At 34.4% G+C, this 14,257-nt stretch overlaps 1 protein-coding gene across 1 annotated transcript; it reads left to right on the top strand.

Moving 5' to 3' along the window:
* Positions 1–2,386: 2,386 nt before the first annotated feature.
* On the top strand, positions 2,387–12,852 carry LOC107935693 (TMV resistance protein N). Its single transcript, XM_041104980.1, has 4 exons — positions 2,387–3,029; positions 3,301–4,402; positions 4,683–6,589; positions 11,924–12,852. Exons 1-3 carry the CDS (start codon positions 2,542–2,544, stop codon positions 4,725–4,727), a joined length of 1,635 nt encoding a protein of 544 aa, XP_040960914.1. The 5' UTR covers positions 2,387–2,541; the 3' UTR covers positions 4,728–6,589; positions 11,924–12,852.
* The last annotated feature ends 1,405 nt before the right edge of the window (positions 12,853–14,257 follow it).

The following is a 14,257-nucleotide window of genomic DNA, read 5'->3' as shown; positions in this document are numbered from 1 at the left end:
TTAGAGTTGGTTTGATGAAAATACATAATTAGCAATTAATTTTCATCAAACCAACCCTAAAATTCGAATTAAACACTTAACATCTTTAGTTTTGGGTGTCAAAATATATATAACTTTTGTTAAATACAGATACCTGATTGGACCAAAAAATAACATAAGTATCACATTAGAAAATGTGTCAAACTCAAGTATTAAATTATGTGTTAAGTCTAATAAAATATTTTAATTATTTTACATTACATAAAATAATAAACATTTTTAAATAAATAATCATGTATCTTTAAATAATAATTAAATACACTAATTAATAAAATAAATATATAATTAATGAAATAAAAATAATTAGATGTATGTTACATAAGAAACTAGTTAAGCATGTAAAACACAATTAGTTAATACTTTATAATTATGAAGTAAATATGATAATGTAAAACACAAACGGTCCAACACTTATAATTATTGTAGGCTCAATTTTGTTGACTCTTTCTTGGATTCTTCGTGGAGACAACATCTATCACTCATCTATCATCCCCCAATTACCACACCTACGCGCTTTCATTTGGAAGAAAAAATGGAAATGTATAGAGAAATTGATGACAAAAATCTTCGTTGTTCCCTTGAAATTTGATCTGTTTTTCTCCTTCATGTAGGATTGTAGATAAGGTGATACTTATATCATTAAAGGAGACAAGTTTAGTCTTGATTAATGTCTCAACATTGATTTTAAGATTTAAGAAAATGAAAAAAAACTCTTAATTAATTGTTACCGACTCCCTTTCATAGGTATTATAATGAAGATAGACTCATTTGGAAAAGTAAAAGGTGGGAAACATATACACTAATTTCCTAGACAAGTCCTTTGTTGTTTCCTGTAAATTTCATCTGTTTTTCTCCTTCCTCATGAGCCATCTATTTTCTGATTTTGAACACTAAATCCATATATATTTTTCTTCTCATAAACCGTCATGTCATCGTCACTTTCGAATTCCTCATCCATGTCTAGAAAGAAATATTATATTTTTTTGAGTTTTAGAGGTGAAGATACCTGCAAAAATTTATCTATAATTTAGTGATTAATGGTATAGGAATTAAATTTTAATTTTATAAAAAGTGCAGGGACTTCTGGCACATTTTAACCAAGAAAAACTCCATAAATATTAACAACTCTCGCCTTCTTGGAGTCTTCTCGGAAAGAACATCTAAGGCTCATCTATGGCCCCCGATGTGGATCCATCCGATTAAAGAAAACAAAGAAAAAGTTGAAGAAGCCTTCACCAAACAGGCAGAAAGGTACAAGGAAGATAAAAGATAAGATCAAATGGTGGTGAAATGCTATGACACGTAAAAAACAATTTTAATACTTAATTTGTAATATATAAAACAACGAGTTTGAAAAAGATATTTATTTTTTTATATTACTAAATTTAAAATTATCATTATAATTATCACTTAATGATTGTTAGAGTTTATTGTGCTCAATTTTTTTATATATATTTAAGGGAGGAAAATAGGATTGCTTAGGATTGAACACAAACTCTCATACCTACAAAACCAAGCTTTTGTAAATAGGCCAAGAGGTTGCTGACAATTATGTTAAGTAGTTATTATTTTGAGTAATATTACATTGCATTAGCTACCTAAAGGAAAACTATAATATATGTGGAATATGTTAAAAATTATTTAATTATTATTTAAAAACTTTTTATTATAATATTTGTTTGAATTGATAAATTAATATATTTTACATATATTTAATAATTTAAATAAAAAATATTATTTTATACTAATTACTTCAATTAAAAGTATAATATTTAAAAAATTTAATCAAATATTAAATGCGTAAAATCACATATGTAACATAAGCTACTGATTATAAAGTAGATATGATAATATAAAATAATAAAAAATAAAACACAAACTGTCCAACACGTTACTCGATGATAATTGTAGGATCTATTTTCGTGTTGTTAAGTTTTATATATTGTTTTCAATTATTTAATAAGTGTGTTTATGCATATAATCTTAGTTTTGCAAGTGATTTTAGAGATGATTTTATTGTCGTCCTCTCTAGTTTGGGGAATGTTCGATTCTTTTGTCAATTTTTGCTCGTCGCTTTAGACTATCCGGGTTTAATTTCCTTATCATATTAAGTGTTTGTAATTACTCTAAAATATATCGTACTTGAATTGTGACAAAACTAATTGTTAACGTGCCATAATGTTGTATTAATGTTAAGGCTAAAGCCTTACTCTTTCCGGGAAGACTCCAAGAAGGTGAGAGTTCACAAAAAGCAGCCTACAATTTTTTCTGAAAATTAAATTCATTAATTTATTGAGAACCATATAATTCAGGCAAAAGAAAATAATAAATACTCCCTTTTCATAGATATTATTATACTGATAGATTCACCTACTCCCTTTGTTCTTCCCTCGAAATTTCATCTGTTTTTCTCCCCTCATGCTCATATACTTATTGTTTCGGAGGTATTGAGTGACTGATTTTGAACACTACATCCACATATTTTTCTTCTCATACATCCTCATGTCGTCGTTACTTTCGACTTCCTCATCCATTTCTAGAAAGAAATACGATGTGTTCTTGAGTTTTAGAGGTGAAGATACTCGCAAGAATTTTACGGATCATCTCTACGATGCTCTAAATAGAACTGGGATCGTCACTTTTAGAGATGATCCAAAGTTGGAAACTGGTGAAGAGATCGCACCGGAACTCTTCAACGCAATTCAGCAATCATGGTGCTCGGTAATCGTTTTTTCCAAGACTTATGCCTTTTCAGGTTCGTGCTTGGAGGAGCTTGCGGAGATTGTTAAACAAAAAAATGACAAGGGTCATAAAGTATTTCCAATTTTCTACCATGTCGATCCATCCGATTTAAGAAAACAAAAAGAAAAAGTTGAAGAAGCCTTTGCCAAACACGAAGAAAGATACAAGGAAGATAAAGACAAGATCCAAAAGTGGCGAAATGCTTTGACTGAAGTGGCTAACATCAAGGGATGGCATTTAAATAATAGGTATTTCTTTCTTATCTTCTCTATTTCCTAATTTTAATGACTAAAAAACTGTTTTTTTTATTGGATTGCATGTTATTTTTTTATAATTTTGTGTTTAATTGAGAATTCCCATATTTCAACTAACGAGCAAGAGTTGTGTATTTTGATGCTATAATATATCTTACTGTCTTATTCATACTTTTTGTTTGCTTCCAACCATATTATACTTCATGATTCACTAAACTGAAAATGAAAAGGCGCATATCGGATTTTAATTTCATTGTATTTGTAGGCACGAATCAAAGTTTATTAGAGACGTTGTTAAGAAGATATCAGCAAAATTATGTCAGACATATCCAGTTGTTCATGATGAGTTGGTTGGAATTAGTTTACATTTGGAGGAGTTGTATTCGAAAATAAATATTGGGGAAGACGATGTCCGCATTATAGGAATTTGCGGAATGGGTGGCATCGGTAAAACAACTCTTGCAAGGGTTGCTTACACTCAAATGTTAGCTCATTTTCAAGGTAAATGCTTTCTTGCTGATATTCGAGAAGTTTCAAACAAACATGGACTTGTTTCTTTACAGAAACAACTCCTCACTCAAATCTTGCCAAATGAATGCTTCAATTTTTTCAATGTTAATGAAGGGAATGCCATAATTAGCCACAGGTTGTCTGGTAAAAAGGTTCTTGTTGTTCTTGATGATGTTGATAACATACAACACTTGAAATGCTTGGTTGGAAGGCGTGATTGGTTCAATTTAGGGAGTAGGATCATTGTAACAACAAGAGATGAACATTTGCTCAGATCTTATCGAATCGATGATGTGTATAAGCCTACAACACTGAATCCCAACGATACACTTAGGCTTTTCAATTTGAAAGCTTTTGATAGTGATACAACGCCGAAATATGATTTCATTGAGCTTTCTAAACAAGTTGCACATTATGCTGATGGTCTCCCCTTAGCTCTTGAAGTTTTGGGTTCATTTTTGTGCGGTAGAGATATAATTCAATGGAGAAGTGCAATCGAAAGACTTAAACAAGATTCTAACAAAGAAATTCTTGACACACTACGAATTAGCTTTGATGGATTGGAAGAAAGGGAGAAGAATATATTTCTAGATATAGCATGCTTTTTCAATAGGGAGAAAAAAGATTTGGTAATGAAAGTATTGGATGGTTGTGGGTTTTTTCCAGATATTGGAATCGATGTTCTTATTAAGAAATCTCTCATAAAAGTTGATGATGATAACAAATATTTGTGGATGCATGCCTTGTTGCAAGAAATGGGAAGAAAAATTGTTGAAGAAAAATGTGTTGATGAACCCGGAAAACGTTGTAGATTATGGAAGGAAAGGAATGTCCATCATGTCCTAACAAAAAACACGGTAAATCATTCAACAAGAGTTACATACAAAAATTTCTTTTATTAATATGTGATCTAAATCCAAAGCTTAGTCCAGCTGTTTTATATATATATTGATCCTTAAGTGACATTGAGTATCTTTAATTTTATTGAATTACTTTCATTATAAAATATTTTATTTACTATATTCCAACCAAAATATTGTGATAATGTTGAACATGTGTGTAAATTTTCAAAAGTTTTATCGTACAATTTAGAGCATTTATTTTACTTTCTTATTGTCTATTCTTGATTACTTCTAGGCTACAGAAGTGGTTGAAGGCATGATCATCGACAATAAATGGTAGGAAAACATACACGTAAATGATCATCTCTTTCTTTTCTCTACCAAGCATACTTCATTCTCATATCCCTTTACTTTTTCACCTAACCAAACACATTCTTAATGCTTAATTATTCAATCTTATATTTATGAAATTTATAAAGAAACACATTACTCCTTCAACAGAAATTATAAAAAAAATTAATGTCATTGTCTTTGTAAAAATTAATGGTTTATATATATATATATATGATGTAATGACAGTAAATATCAATGAACTAGACCATAACATATCATTAAAAGTTTTCAAAAGTAAATCCAAATAATGCCATCATTTCGCTAGTAATGTATAGAATTACACATCAATGCACTAAACATAAATCAAAATTTTAGTTCTAGGTTTTTTAGGCTTAGGTAATTAAAAGTGTGAAATAAGTGTTAGATTAAGTATTGTCTAATATATTCAATCATATCGGAATACCATATTCATATACGCATTACATATAAGTACCGGATGTGGGTACATAAAAAAATATCGATACAACATAGCTTTTAGATATTGAATGTTTTTGTATATTTTGAAGCTCATTTTTGTTTTACTCATGATTATTAGGGAATCAAGCAAGATGTTCAATTTGAGCAACAATACCTTCTCGAAGATGAAAAATTTGAGATTGCTCAAAGTGTTTTGCGTATCAAATTGTGATGATCATCTCAAATATCTTTCTAATGAACTACGGCTTTTAGATTGGACAGGATATCCTTTAAGATTTTTGCCTTCTAACTTCCACCCAGATAATCTTGTTGCACTTCTTTTACCATATAATCATATTGAACAACTATGGAAGGGGAATAGAGTAAGAACTAACTCATCTTATCCTTGTGTTTTAGTTTATTTTAATATAAATGATTAAACTTTGATTAAGGTAAAAAAAAACCAAAAATTAGCATTATTATGTCTTCGGCCTAATTTATTATTGTCTTCAACAGCCCTTGTATAAGTTGAAAATGATCAACCTCAAAGGGTCTCAATACCTGATCAAGACACCAGACTTCACAACAACACCAAAACTTGAAGCTTTGATTATGGAAGGTTGTACCAGATTAGTAGATGTCCATCCATCAATCAGAGTGCTTAAGATGCTTAAACTTTTAAATTTAATAGACTGCACAAGTCTTAGGAGTCTTCCAACCAGAGTTGGAATGGAATCTCTTGAAACATTAATTCTTTCAGGTTGCTCAAGTCTTGTAAGGTTTCCGGAGATTGATGGGAAAATGGAACATCTAAAAACTCTTGATCTTTCTAGTTGTTATAAAATTAAATATTTGCCAGTGATTTTGCAGCAAGTAGAGTTTTTGGAAGAGCTTGACCTGAGTGAAACAGCGATAACAGAACCACCATCCTTGATTTTTCAATTGGAAAATCTTAAAATTCTGTCTTTCAATGGGTGCAAAGGACCATCATCTAAGTTACGACCAAATATGCCTCTGATGTTGCCTTTGTTGTCAAGTTTGAGTTCATTAAGAGAGTTGAAGCTAAGGGACTGCAATCTTCGTGAGGGAGATATTCATAGTGATATTTTTTGCCTATCCTCCTTGACACATCTTGATCTCAGTGGTAACAATTTCCTCAGCATACCTGCGTCTATTACTCGACTTCCCAAGCTTAAACTTCTAATGTTATCAAGTTGCAAAGAGCTTAAATCGTTGCCTGAGCTTCTAACAAGTATAGCAAGAGTGTGCATAGATGGTTGTGCTTCACTTGAAGTAGTTGCAAGTCCATCAAAAGTATGCAATTTATTGGATTTAGCTTCCATTAAAGCCATTAACTGCTACAGATTGGCGGAGAACATCAATGCGTTAACATTGTTGAAAAAACATCTCAAGGTTAATTAATGTCTCTTTCTTTCCCTCTCATACTTGGGAATTTGTTGCGCGGAAGCGTGTAAAAGAGTAAAATTATTGTACTAAAAAATCACACTAAGTTCAATTCCCAAGAAAGAGAGGTGGATCATGAAGATCGCTTAAGTACCAGGTCTTTCCTAGCCAGAATATCCCTCTATCGTAATTTAATAGCACAATAAATCACTACAATCACACTCGCAAAATATGCAGAATAAATAATAAAGAACACTAGAATTTTAACGAGGTTCAGCAAATTTTGCCTACGTCCTCGGGCACTACCAAATATATTTCACTCCAAAATACAAGTGAAATTTTACAAATAAGGAGAGAGAATAATGCCTTAAGTAGAGAATGGCATTTGTGGGATGGTTAAAATGAGAAATAGTTAGGCCTATTTATAGTTGAAGCTCAAGGATCAACTTGCAAAGTCCCTATACAATTAGGGACCAAAATTGCAATTATCCCAAGCTAAATTTCAACCCAAAAATCTATGCCTTAAATGCTTAGATTTTCGGTGCCCAATTTTCTAACACAAATATCTTTGAAAAGTCAAAGATTGTAGGTTGCCAATAATCTCCACCTTGAAGATTTGATTAGGATAATCTTATCTTCACACAATTCTTTCTGCCTTCGACAACAATACTTGATAGTGCCTTCTTCAACTGTTAAACTTGCAGGATATTGATCAAGTTCAAACAATGCTCGAACTTGATTGTTGTTACCACCTTGGTCATCATATCTGCGGGATTATCTGCAGTCTTGATCTTCTGAAGACGAATTTTCCCTTCATCAATAATTTCCCGCACAAAATGGAATCGTACGTCGATATGCTTTGTACGTGCATGATAGACTTGATTCTTTGCTAAATGAATAGCACTTTGACTATCACAATACACATCAATATGCTCCTGAACCAATCCCAAGGTTTTAACCATACCTTGTAACCAAATAGCTTCCTTTACAGCCTCTGTTACAGCCATGTATTCGGCTTCTGTGGTTGACAACGCAACTGTAGACTGCAGTGTAGACTTCCAACTTATTGGTCCTCCAGCAAGTGTAAACACATAACCGGTGGTTGATCTTCGTTTGTCCAAATCACCGGCATAGTCAGAATCAACGTACCCAATAACACCTTTACCAAGTGTAGTATCCTGCTTGAACAGTAATCCAACATCCACGGTCTTCAGAATATGCCGTAGAATCCATTTCACAGCTTGCCAATGTCCTTTTCCAGGATTATGCATATACCTGCTCACTATACTAACTGCCTGTGAAATGTCGGGTCTTGTACACACCATTGCATACATCAAGCTACCCACTGCATTAGAATACAGAACTTGTAACATGTATTCTTGTTCCGTATTCGTCGAAGGAGATAGTTGTGCAGAAAGCTTGAAATGAAAAGCCAACGGGGTACTTACAGGTTTGGTCTGCTCGTTCATGCCAAACTGCTGTAGTACTTTCTTCAAATACTGCTTCTGAGACAAGCTAACTCTGCCTTGAGCTCTATCTCTACATATTTCCATGCCAAGAATCTTCTTAGCTTCACCTAGATCTTTCATCTCAAATTCAAGATTGAGTTGAGTCTTCAATCTCTCAATCTCAACTTTGCTCTTAGATGCTATCAGCATATCATCAACATATAAGAGCAAGTATATGAAATTTCCTACTTGTAGCTTCTGAAAATACACGCAATGATCAAATTTACTTCTTGTGTTCCTTTGCCCTTTCATGAACTGATCAAATCGCTTGTACCACTGCCTCGGAGATTGTTTCAATCCATAAAGCGACTTTGTCAGTTTGCAAACCCAATTTTCTTTATCAGCAACCTTGAATCCATCAGGCTGAGTCATATAAATTTCCTCTTCCAAATCACCGTGTAAAAAAGCCGTCTTCACATCAAGCTGAACTAGTTCAAGGTCATATTGCGCAACCAAGGCTAGCAAAATCCGAATAGACGAATGCTTCACAACTGGAGAAAACACTTCATTGTAGTCTATTCCTTCTTTCTGAGCGTAACCCTTTGCTACCAATCTAGCCTTGTATCGAATTTCATTTTTACCAGGAAATCCTTTCTTCTTTGCATATACCCATTTGCATCCAATTGCCTTCTTTCCCTTGGGCAGTGTCACCAACTCCCAAGTCCTATTTTTATGAAGAGACTGCATTTCTTCATTCATAGCTTGCTTCCACTTTACACCATCAGGGTTACTTATTGCTTCTGTGTAAGTAGAAGGAACATTATCATCTGCAATTGGAAGTGCATAGGCCACTATATCATCAAAGCGAGCAGGCTTACGAATCTCTCTTATTGGCCTCCTATATGCAATTGAATCTTGTTGCTGTAGAAGTTTTTGGGTCGAAACTTCTTCATTATTTGTTTCTTCAATATTAGCTAGATCATCATTAACCTTTTCAAGCTCCACCTGCTGCAAAGTGCCACTGGTTTTATCATCCTTTTGTGAATCCTTGTTCTTCATCATGGTTGATTCATCAAAAGTCACATCTCTACTGAAAACAATCTTCCTTGTATCAGGACACCAGAGACGGTATCCTTTTACTCCACCCGTTATACCCATGAATAATGCTTTCTTTGCTCTTGGGTCTAACTTAGATTCTTTTACATGATAATATGCAGTGGAACCAAAAACATGTAAAGAATCATAATCAGTAGCAGGTTTACCAGTCCACATCTCCATAGGAGTTTTTCCCTTTATTGCAGCTGATGGCAACCGGTTGATTAGATGGCACGCATATGTAACTGCCTCAGCCCAAAATTCCCTGCCCAATCCAGCATTGGACAACATACATCAAACTTTCTCCAGTATAGTCTGATTCATACGTTCTGCCACCCCATTCTGCTGTGGTGTATCTCGAACAGTGAAGTGTCGCACAATGCCCTCATCTTGACATACTTGTAGAAATGGATCATTTTTGTACTCAGTACCATTATCTGATCGAAGTCGTTTGATCTTTCGACCAGTCTGAGTCTCCACCATCTTCTTCCACTTCAGAAATGCATCCAAAACTTCACTTTTTCTTTTCATTAGATACACCCATACTTTTCTTGAATAATCATCAACAAAAGTAACAAAATAGTGCATACCTCCCAAAGAAGCCACTTTGGTAGGTCCCCACACGTCACTGTGAACGTAGTCCAGAATTCCTTCCGTACTGTGAATTGCTGAACCAAATTTTACCCTCGTCTGCTTGCCCAGAACACAATGTTCACAGAATTCCAATTTGCAAGAATTTGCACCTTTCAACAAGCCTTGCTTCGCCAAAGTCTGCAAAACTTTTTCACCAGCATGTCCCAATCGCCTATGCCATAACCTGGTAGCCTCTGAATCTACATCTTTCGCAGAAGCTGTTGATGTTGATCCAATAACTGTACTTCCATTTAAATAGTACAAGTTATTTCTTCTAGTGCCTTTCATCACCGTCAATACCCCAGCTACTACCTTTAGTAATCCATCTCTCAAAGTGACTGTCAGCCCTTTAGATTCTAGGGCCCCTAATGAGATGAGATTTTTCTTCAAGTTAGGTACATAGCGAACATCTGTCAATACTTGGATTGAGCCGTCGTGATTCTTCAATTTGATTGTACCTACTCCCATTGTTTTACAAGCACTGCCATTGCCCATAAAAACAACTCCACCTTCTAGTTCTTCAAGACTAGAAAACCAGTTCTTATTAGGACACATATGGTAAGTACATCCCGAATCCAAGATCCACTCATCCGTATGACATGTCATTGCCATACCAACCAAGCTAAAGTCTGACTCCTCATCATGCTCCGCTACACATGCATTAGAAATAGCCTTGCCCTTTTGTAACTTAGGACAATTCTTTTTCCAATGCCCTTTCTCACGACAAAAAGCACATTCATCTTTGGCGGGTCTCCCTTTGGACTTGCCCCTTCTACCAGGTTTGTTGCTGTGTGAACGACCTTTTACTGTTAAGACTTCTGCAGTTGTATCTCTGTGATCTCTTTTATCTTTCTTTCGAGTCTCAGATCTGTACAACGCACTGCAGAATGCATCAAATGTGATCGTATCCTTCCCATGAAGCAATGTGGTGGTAAGATGATCATATTCATCGGGAAGAGAATTCAACAACAATAATGCCTTGTCTTCATCTTCAAACTTCTCATCCAAATTTAGCAAGTCTGCTAAAATTTTATTGAATGAGTTCACATGGTCATTCATCGACATACCGGGTGCATACGTGAATCGAAAAAGTTTCTTTTTCATATAAAGCCTATTTTCAAGACTTTTCGTTAGAAACTTTTCTTCCAGTGTATCCCACAACTTCTTCGCTGATGTCTCCCTCATGACAGAGTACTTCTGCTCTTTGGCCAAACATAGGCGGATTGTACCACACGCCTGTCTATTGATCTTGGCCCACTCTTTGTCATCCATCTTGTCAGGTTTTTCTTCAAGAGCTATATCCAACTCTTGCTGACATAAGACATCCAGGATCTCACATTGCCACATACCAAAATTATTGGTACCATCAAATTTCTCTACTTCAAATTTTGCATTGGTCACGATAGTCTTTATTGATGACGATGCCTCTGCCATTCTTCTCCTCGATCCCAACTACTGTATATGTGAACAGTACCGTCTACATGAATAGTGCCGTGGATGAACAATACCGTATACGTAAATAGTATCGTAAACGGTCGTATTCCCCAAGTACGAATCTAGCTCTGATACCAATTGTTGCGCGGAAGCGTGTAAAAGAGTAAAATTATTGTACTAAAAAATCACACTAAGTTCAATTCCCAGGAAAGAGAGGTGGATCATGAAGATCGCTTAAGTACCAGGTCTTTCCTAGCCAGAATATCCCTCTATCGTAATTTAATATCATAATAAATCACTACAATCACACTCGCAAAATATGCAGAATAAATAATAAAGAACACTAGAATTTTAACGAGGTTCAGCAAATTTTTCCTACGTCCTCGGGCACTACCAAATATATTTCACTCCAAAATACAAGTGAAATTTTACAAATAAGGAGAGAGAATAATGCCTTAAGTAGAGAATGGCATTTGTGGGATGGTTAAAATGAGAAATAGCTAGGCCTATTTATAGTTGAAGCTCAAGGATCAACTTGCAAAGTCCCTATACAATTAGGGACCAAAATTGCAATTATCCCAAGCTAAATTTCAACCCAAAAATCTATGCCTTAAATGCTTAGATTTTCGGTGCCCAATTTTCTGACACAAATATCTTTGAAAAGTCAAAGATTGTAGGTTGCCAATAGAATTCATGGTTTTATTTACCAAGTGACTGAAGTTTCATTTTGCAGGCATTTGCAAATTCAAGACAAATGTTTGATGTTATTATACCTGGAAGTGAAATCCCAGAATGGTTTAGCCAACAGAGAGGTGGCTCTACAATTAGGATACCTCTACCACTCAATATTCAGAATGATAGTCAATGGATTGGAGTAGCTTCCTGTTGCATTTTTGTCAATGATGATGCTTCCCGGGATAAGTTTATCAACTGCAGAGCTGTTATCCATTGTAGAAATTCTGGACAAGCCGTTCGAAATGGATCTGTCTTTCGAGATACAGATCTTCGACGTGTCGATGCAAGTAGTTGGTTGTTTGGGAAACGTTTTAACCAGCCCATAACGAAGGATCACCTATTTCTTCGATATTGGTCGCGTGATAAATTATATCCATTTTCCTTAGAGGATAAATGTGGTGAATGTGAAATTAATAATTTATGGACAATAGATTGCTTAGATCAGGAATGCGATGAGCTTGAATTGTCTTTCACAGACCCGGATGTTCCCTGTGTTAAGGTGAAGAAGTGTGGTGTTAGAATGGTGAATGAGAAAGATTTGGAAGACATAAAAGAGCTGCATAGCCATACCACTCAATGTTCTCCAAATCTTGAAGATGTCCATCAACACTCTGCTGATAACGATGGATCAATAGATTCAATAGGTAGCACTTCCCTTGTAAAACAAAAACCAAAATGGATGCAAAATTTTTTCAATTTTATAATGAGCCGATCGAGGAAGAAGCTGTAACTGTGGTAAACTACTTCACTAGCCTTGCCCTATAAATTCTGTTTTTAGACCTTTTTACCGACCTTATTTACATTTAAAGTATTCATTTTGAACATCTTTACTCAACATATATTTTGATACGAGTATGAAATATGATTCTTCAAATTATGTAATCAACTCTAAATTTTGAGTATAGACATGTTGAACACCAACTTTTATTGAATGACATGTTTTGGTTGAAAGACAACATAGTGTTTTTATGCATTTAAAAATTTATTCATCTAATTAATTAATTTTTACATGATTGAAACTTGTACTGTTTAATGAAATTTATTATTTATTTATTTATTAAATTTTATGTTATAGTATAAACTTACATCTATATTTCACTGCATGAAGAAGCAGGTAATAGGGTGAAATATAATCATCTTTTATCTTTGTCATCAGACTATTTTTGCTAAATAAAACGCCATGGGAACCTGTACTCTGTTTTGGTGTTGCTTAAATAGTATTTAAATAGCTTCATTTTGTAGTTTATATAGGTCCTTAATAGTTAATACTACTTAAATGGCTTCAATTCATGCTAACAGAAGATCCCATATTGACAAAACCATATCACAAATCATTCGGCTCTGCAATAATCCAAGGGATGACTTCTCTGGAACACCAGTCCTTGAGCAAACTATTTTGAGACCACGGTGTGATTAAAGCTTACTTGAGGGAACATCGGTATGGAAATTGGCTATGTATGGATTCAGTGATTAATGTAATAAGGCGAATGTGGGAGGTGGACAGCAAAGGGAAATTTACTGTAAAGAAATTTGTGTTTTCTCTTGATTCTGAGGGTTCATTGGTGCATCAAAGGTGCAATGCTTCCTATTGCTCTCATTCCAGAATGGTATGCCTTCAAAATATTTTTTAAGGGATCGAGGTATTATAACAATTAATGATTCCATCAATTGTTGTTGGTGCAATGAAGTTGAAGGGAACTGTGATCATATTTTTCTTTCTTACTTCCTTTCTTGGAAAGCTTGGGGAGTGTTGTTTCAATGGTGGGGTGTTATGTGTGCGATTCCTTGAAATGTTGTGTATGAATGTTGCTGCATGTTTGGAATGTTAAGAGGAAATGGCTTGTTTCTATGGCGCTATGTTATGGTCATTGTGGGTAGCTAGGAATGAATGAGTTTGCTAACAACTTTAAATGCAATCTCTTTTTCGGATTAGAGCCATTGTTGGTGTTACACAGGGAAGTACTTCATCCTGTTTTCTCTAACAGGTGTTAGCAAGATTGATCTACTAACAATCCTTTGGGATGGCAACTACTATGATTCGTGTACTAGCAATGTGAAAAGTTATTATGGATAATATTATAGCTGAATCGTGACTGTGTCGTATTATTTACCAGTGATGTAAAAAGTTATTATGGATATACCCTTTACTAATTGCTCGCTTATTCTTTTCGGTATATAATCTTTATTCTTCAAAAAGCAAGTCTCATTTGTTGATGAAAGAAATCTTAATTTAATTTAACTAGAACTCTACAAGTTTTAATAAACGAGAATTTTATAGATGAGTCCACAAGAAGCTCAGCAAGCTAACATGAGGAAAGCTGAAGGCAAGAGG

This window comes from Gossypium hirsutum, chromosome D11 (genome assembly GCF_007990345.1).
Source record: "Gossypium hirsutum isolate 1008001.06 chromosome D11, Gossypium_hirsutum_v2.1, whole genome shotgun sequence".
NCBI lineage: Eukaryota > Viridiplantae > Streptophyta > Magnoliopsida > Malvales > Malvaceae > Gossypium > Gossypium hirsutum.
Note: the sequence above shows the minus strand (reverse complement) of the source record. Positions and strands in the feature narration are given on the sequence as shown.

What these genes read in the sequence shown, in the direction of transcription:
- LOC107935693 (XM_041104980.1), top strand. Translation starts at nt 2,542, where the DNA reads ATGTCGTCGTTACTTTCGACTTCCTCATCCATTTCTAGAAAGAAATAC. An exon ending in GGATGGCATTTAAATAATAG is followed by an intron (nt 3,030 to 3,300) that starts GTATTTCTTTCT and finishes TTGTATTTGTAG; the next exon opens with GCACGAATCAAAGTTTATTA. An exon ending in ATGTCCTAACAAAAAACACG is followed by an intron (nt 4,403 to 4,682) that starts GTAAATCATTCA and finishes GATTACTTCTAG; the next exon opens with GCTACAGAAGTGGTTGAAGG.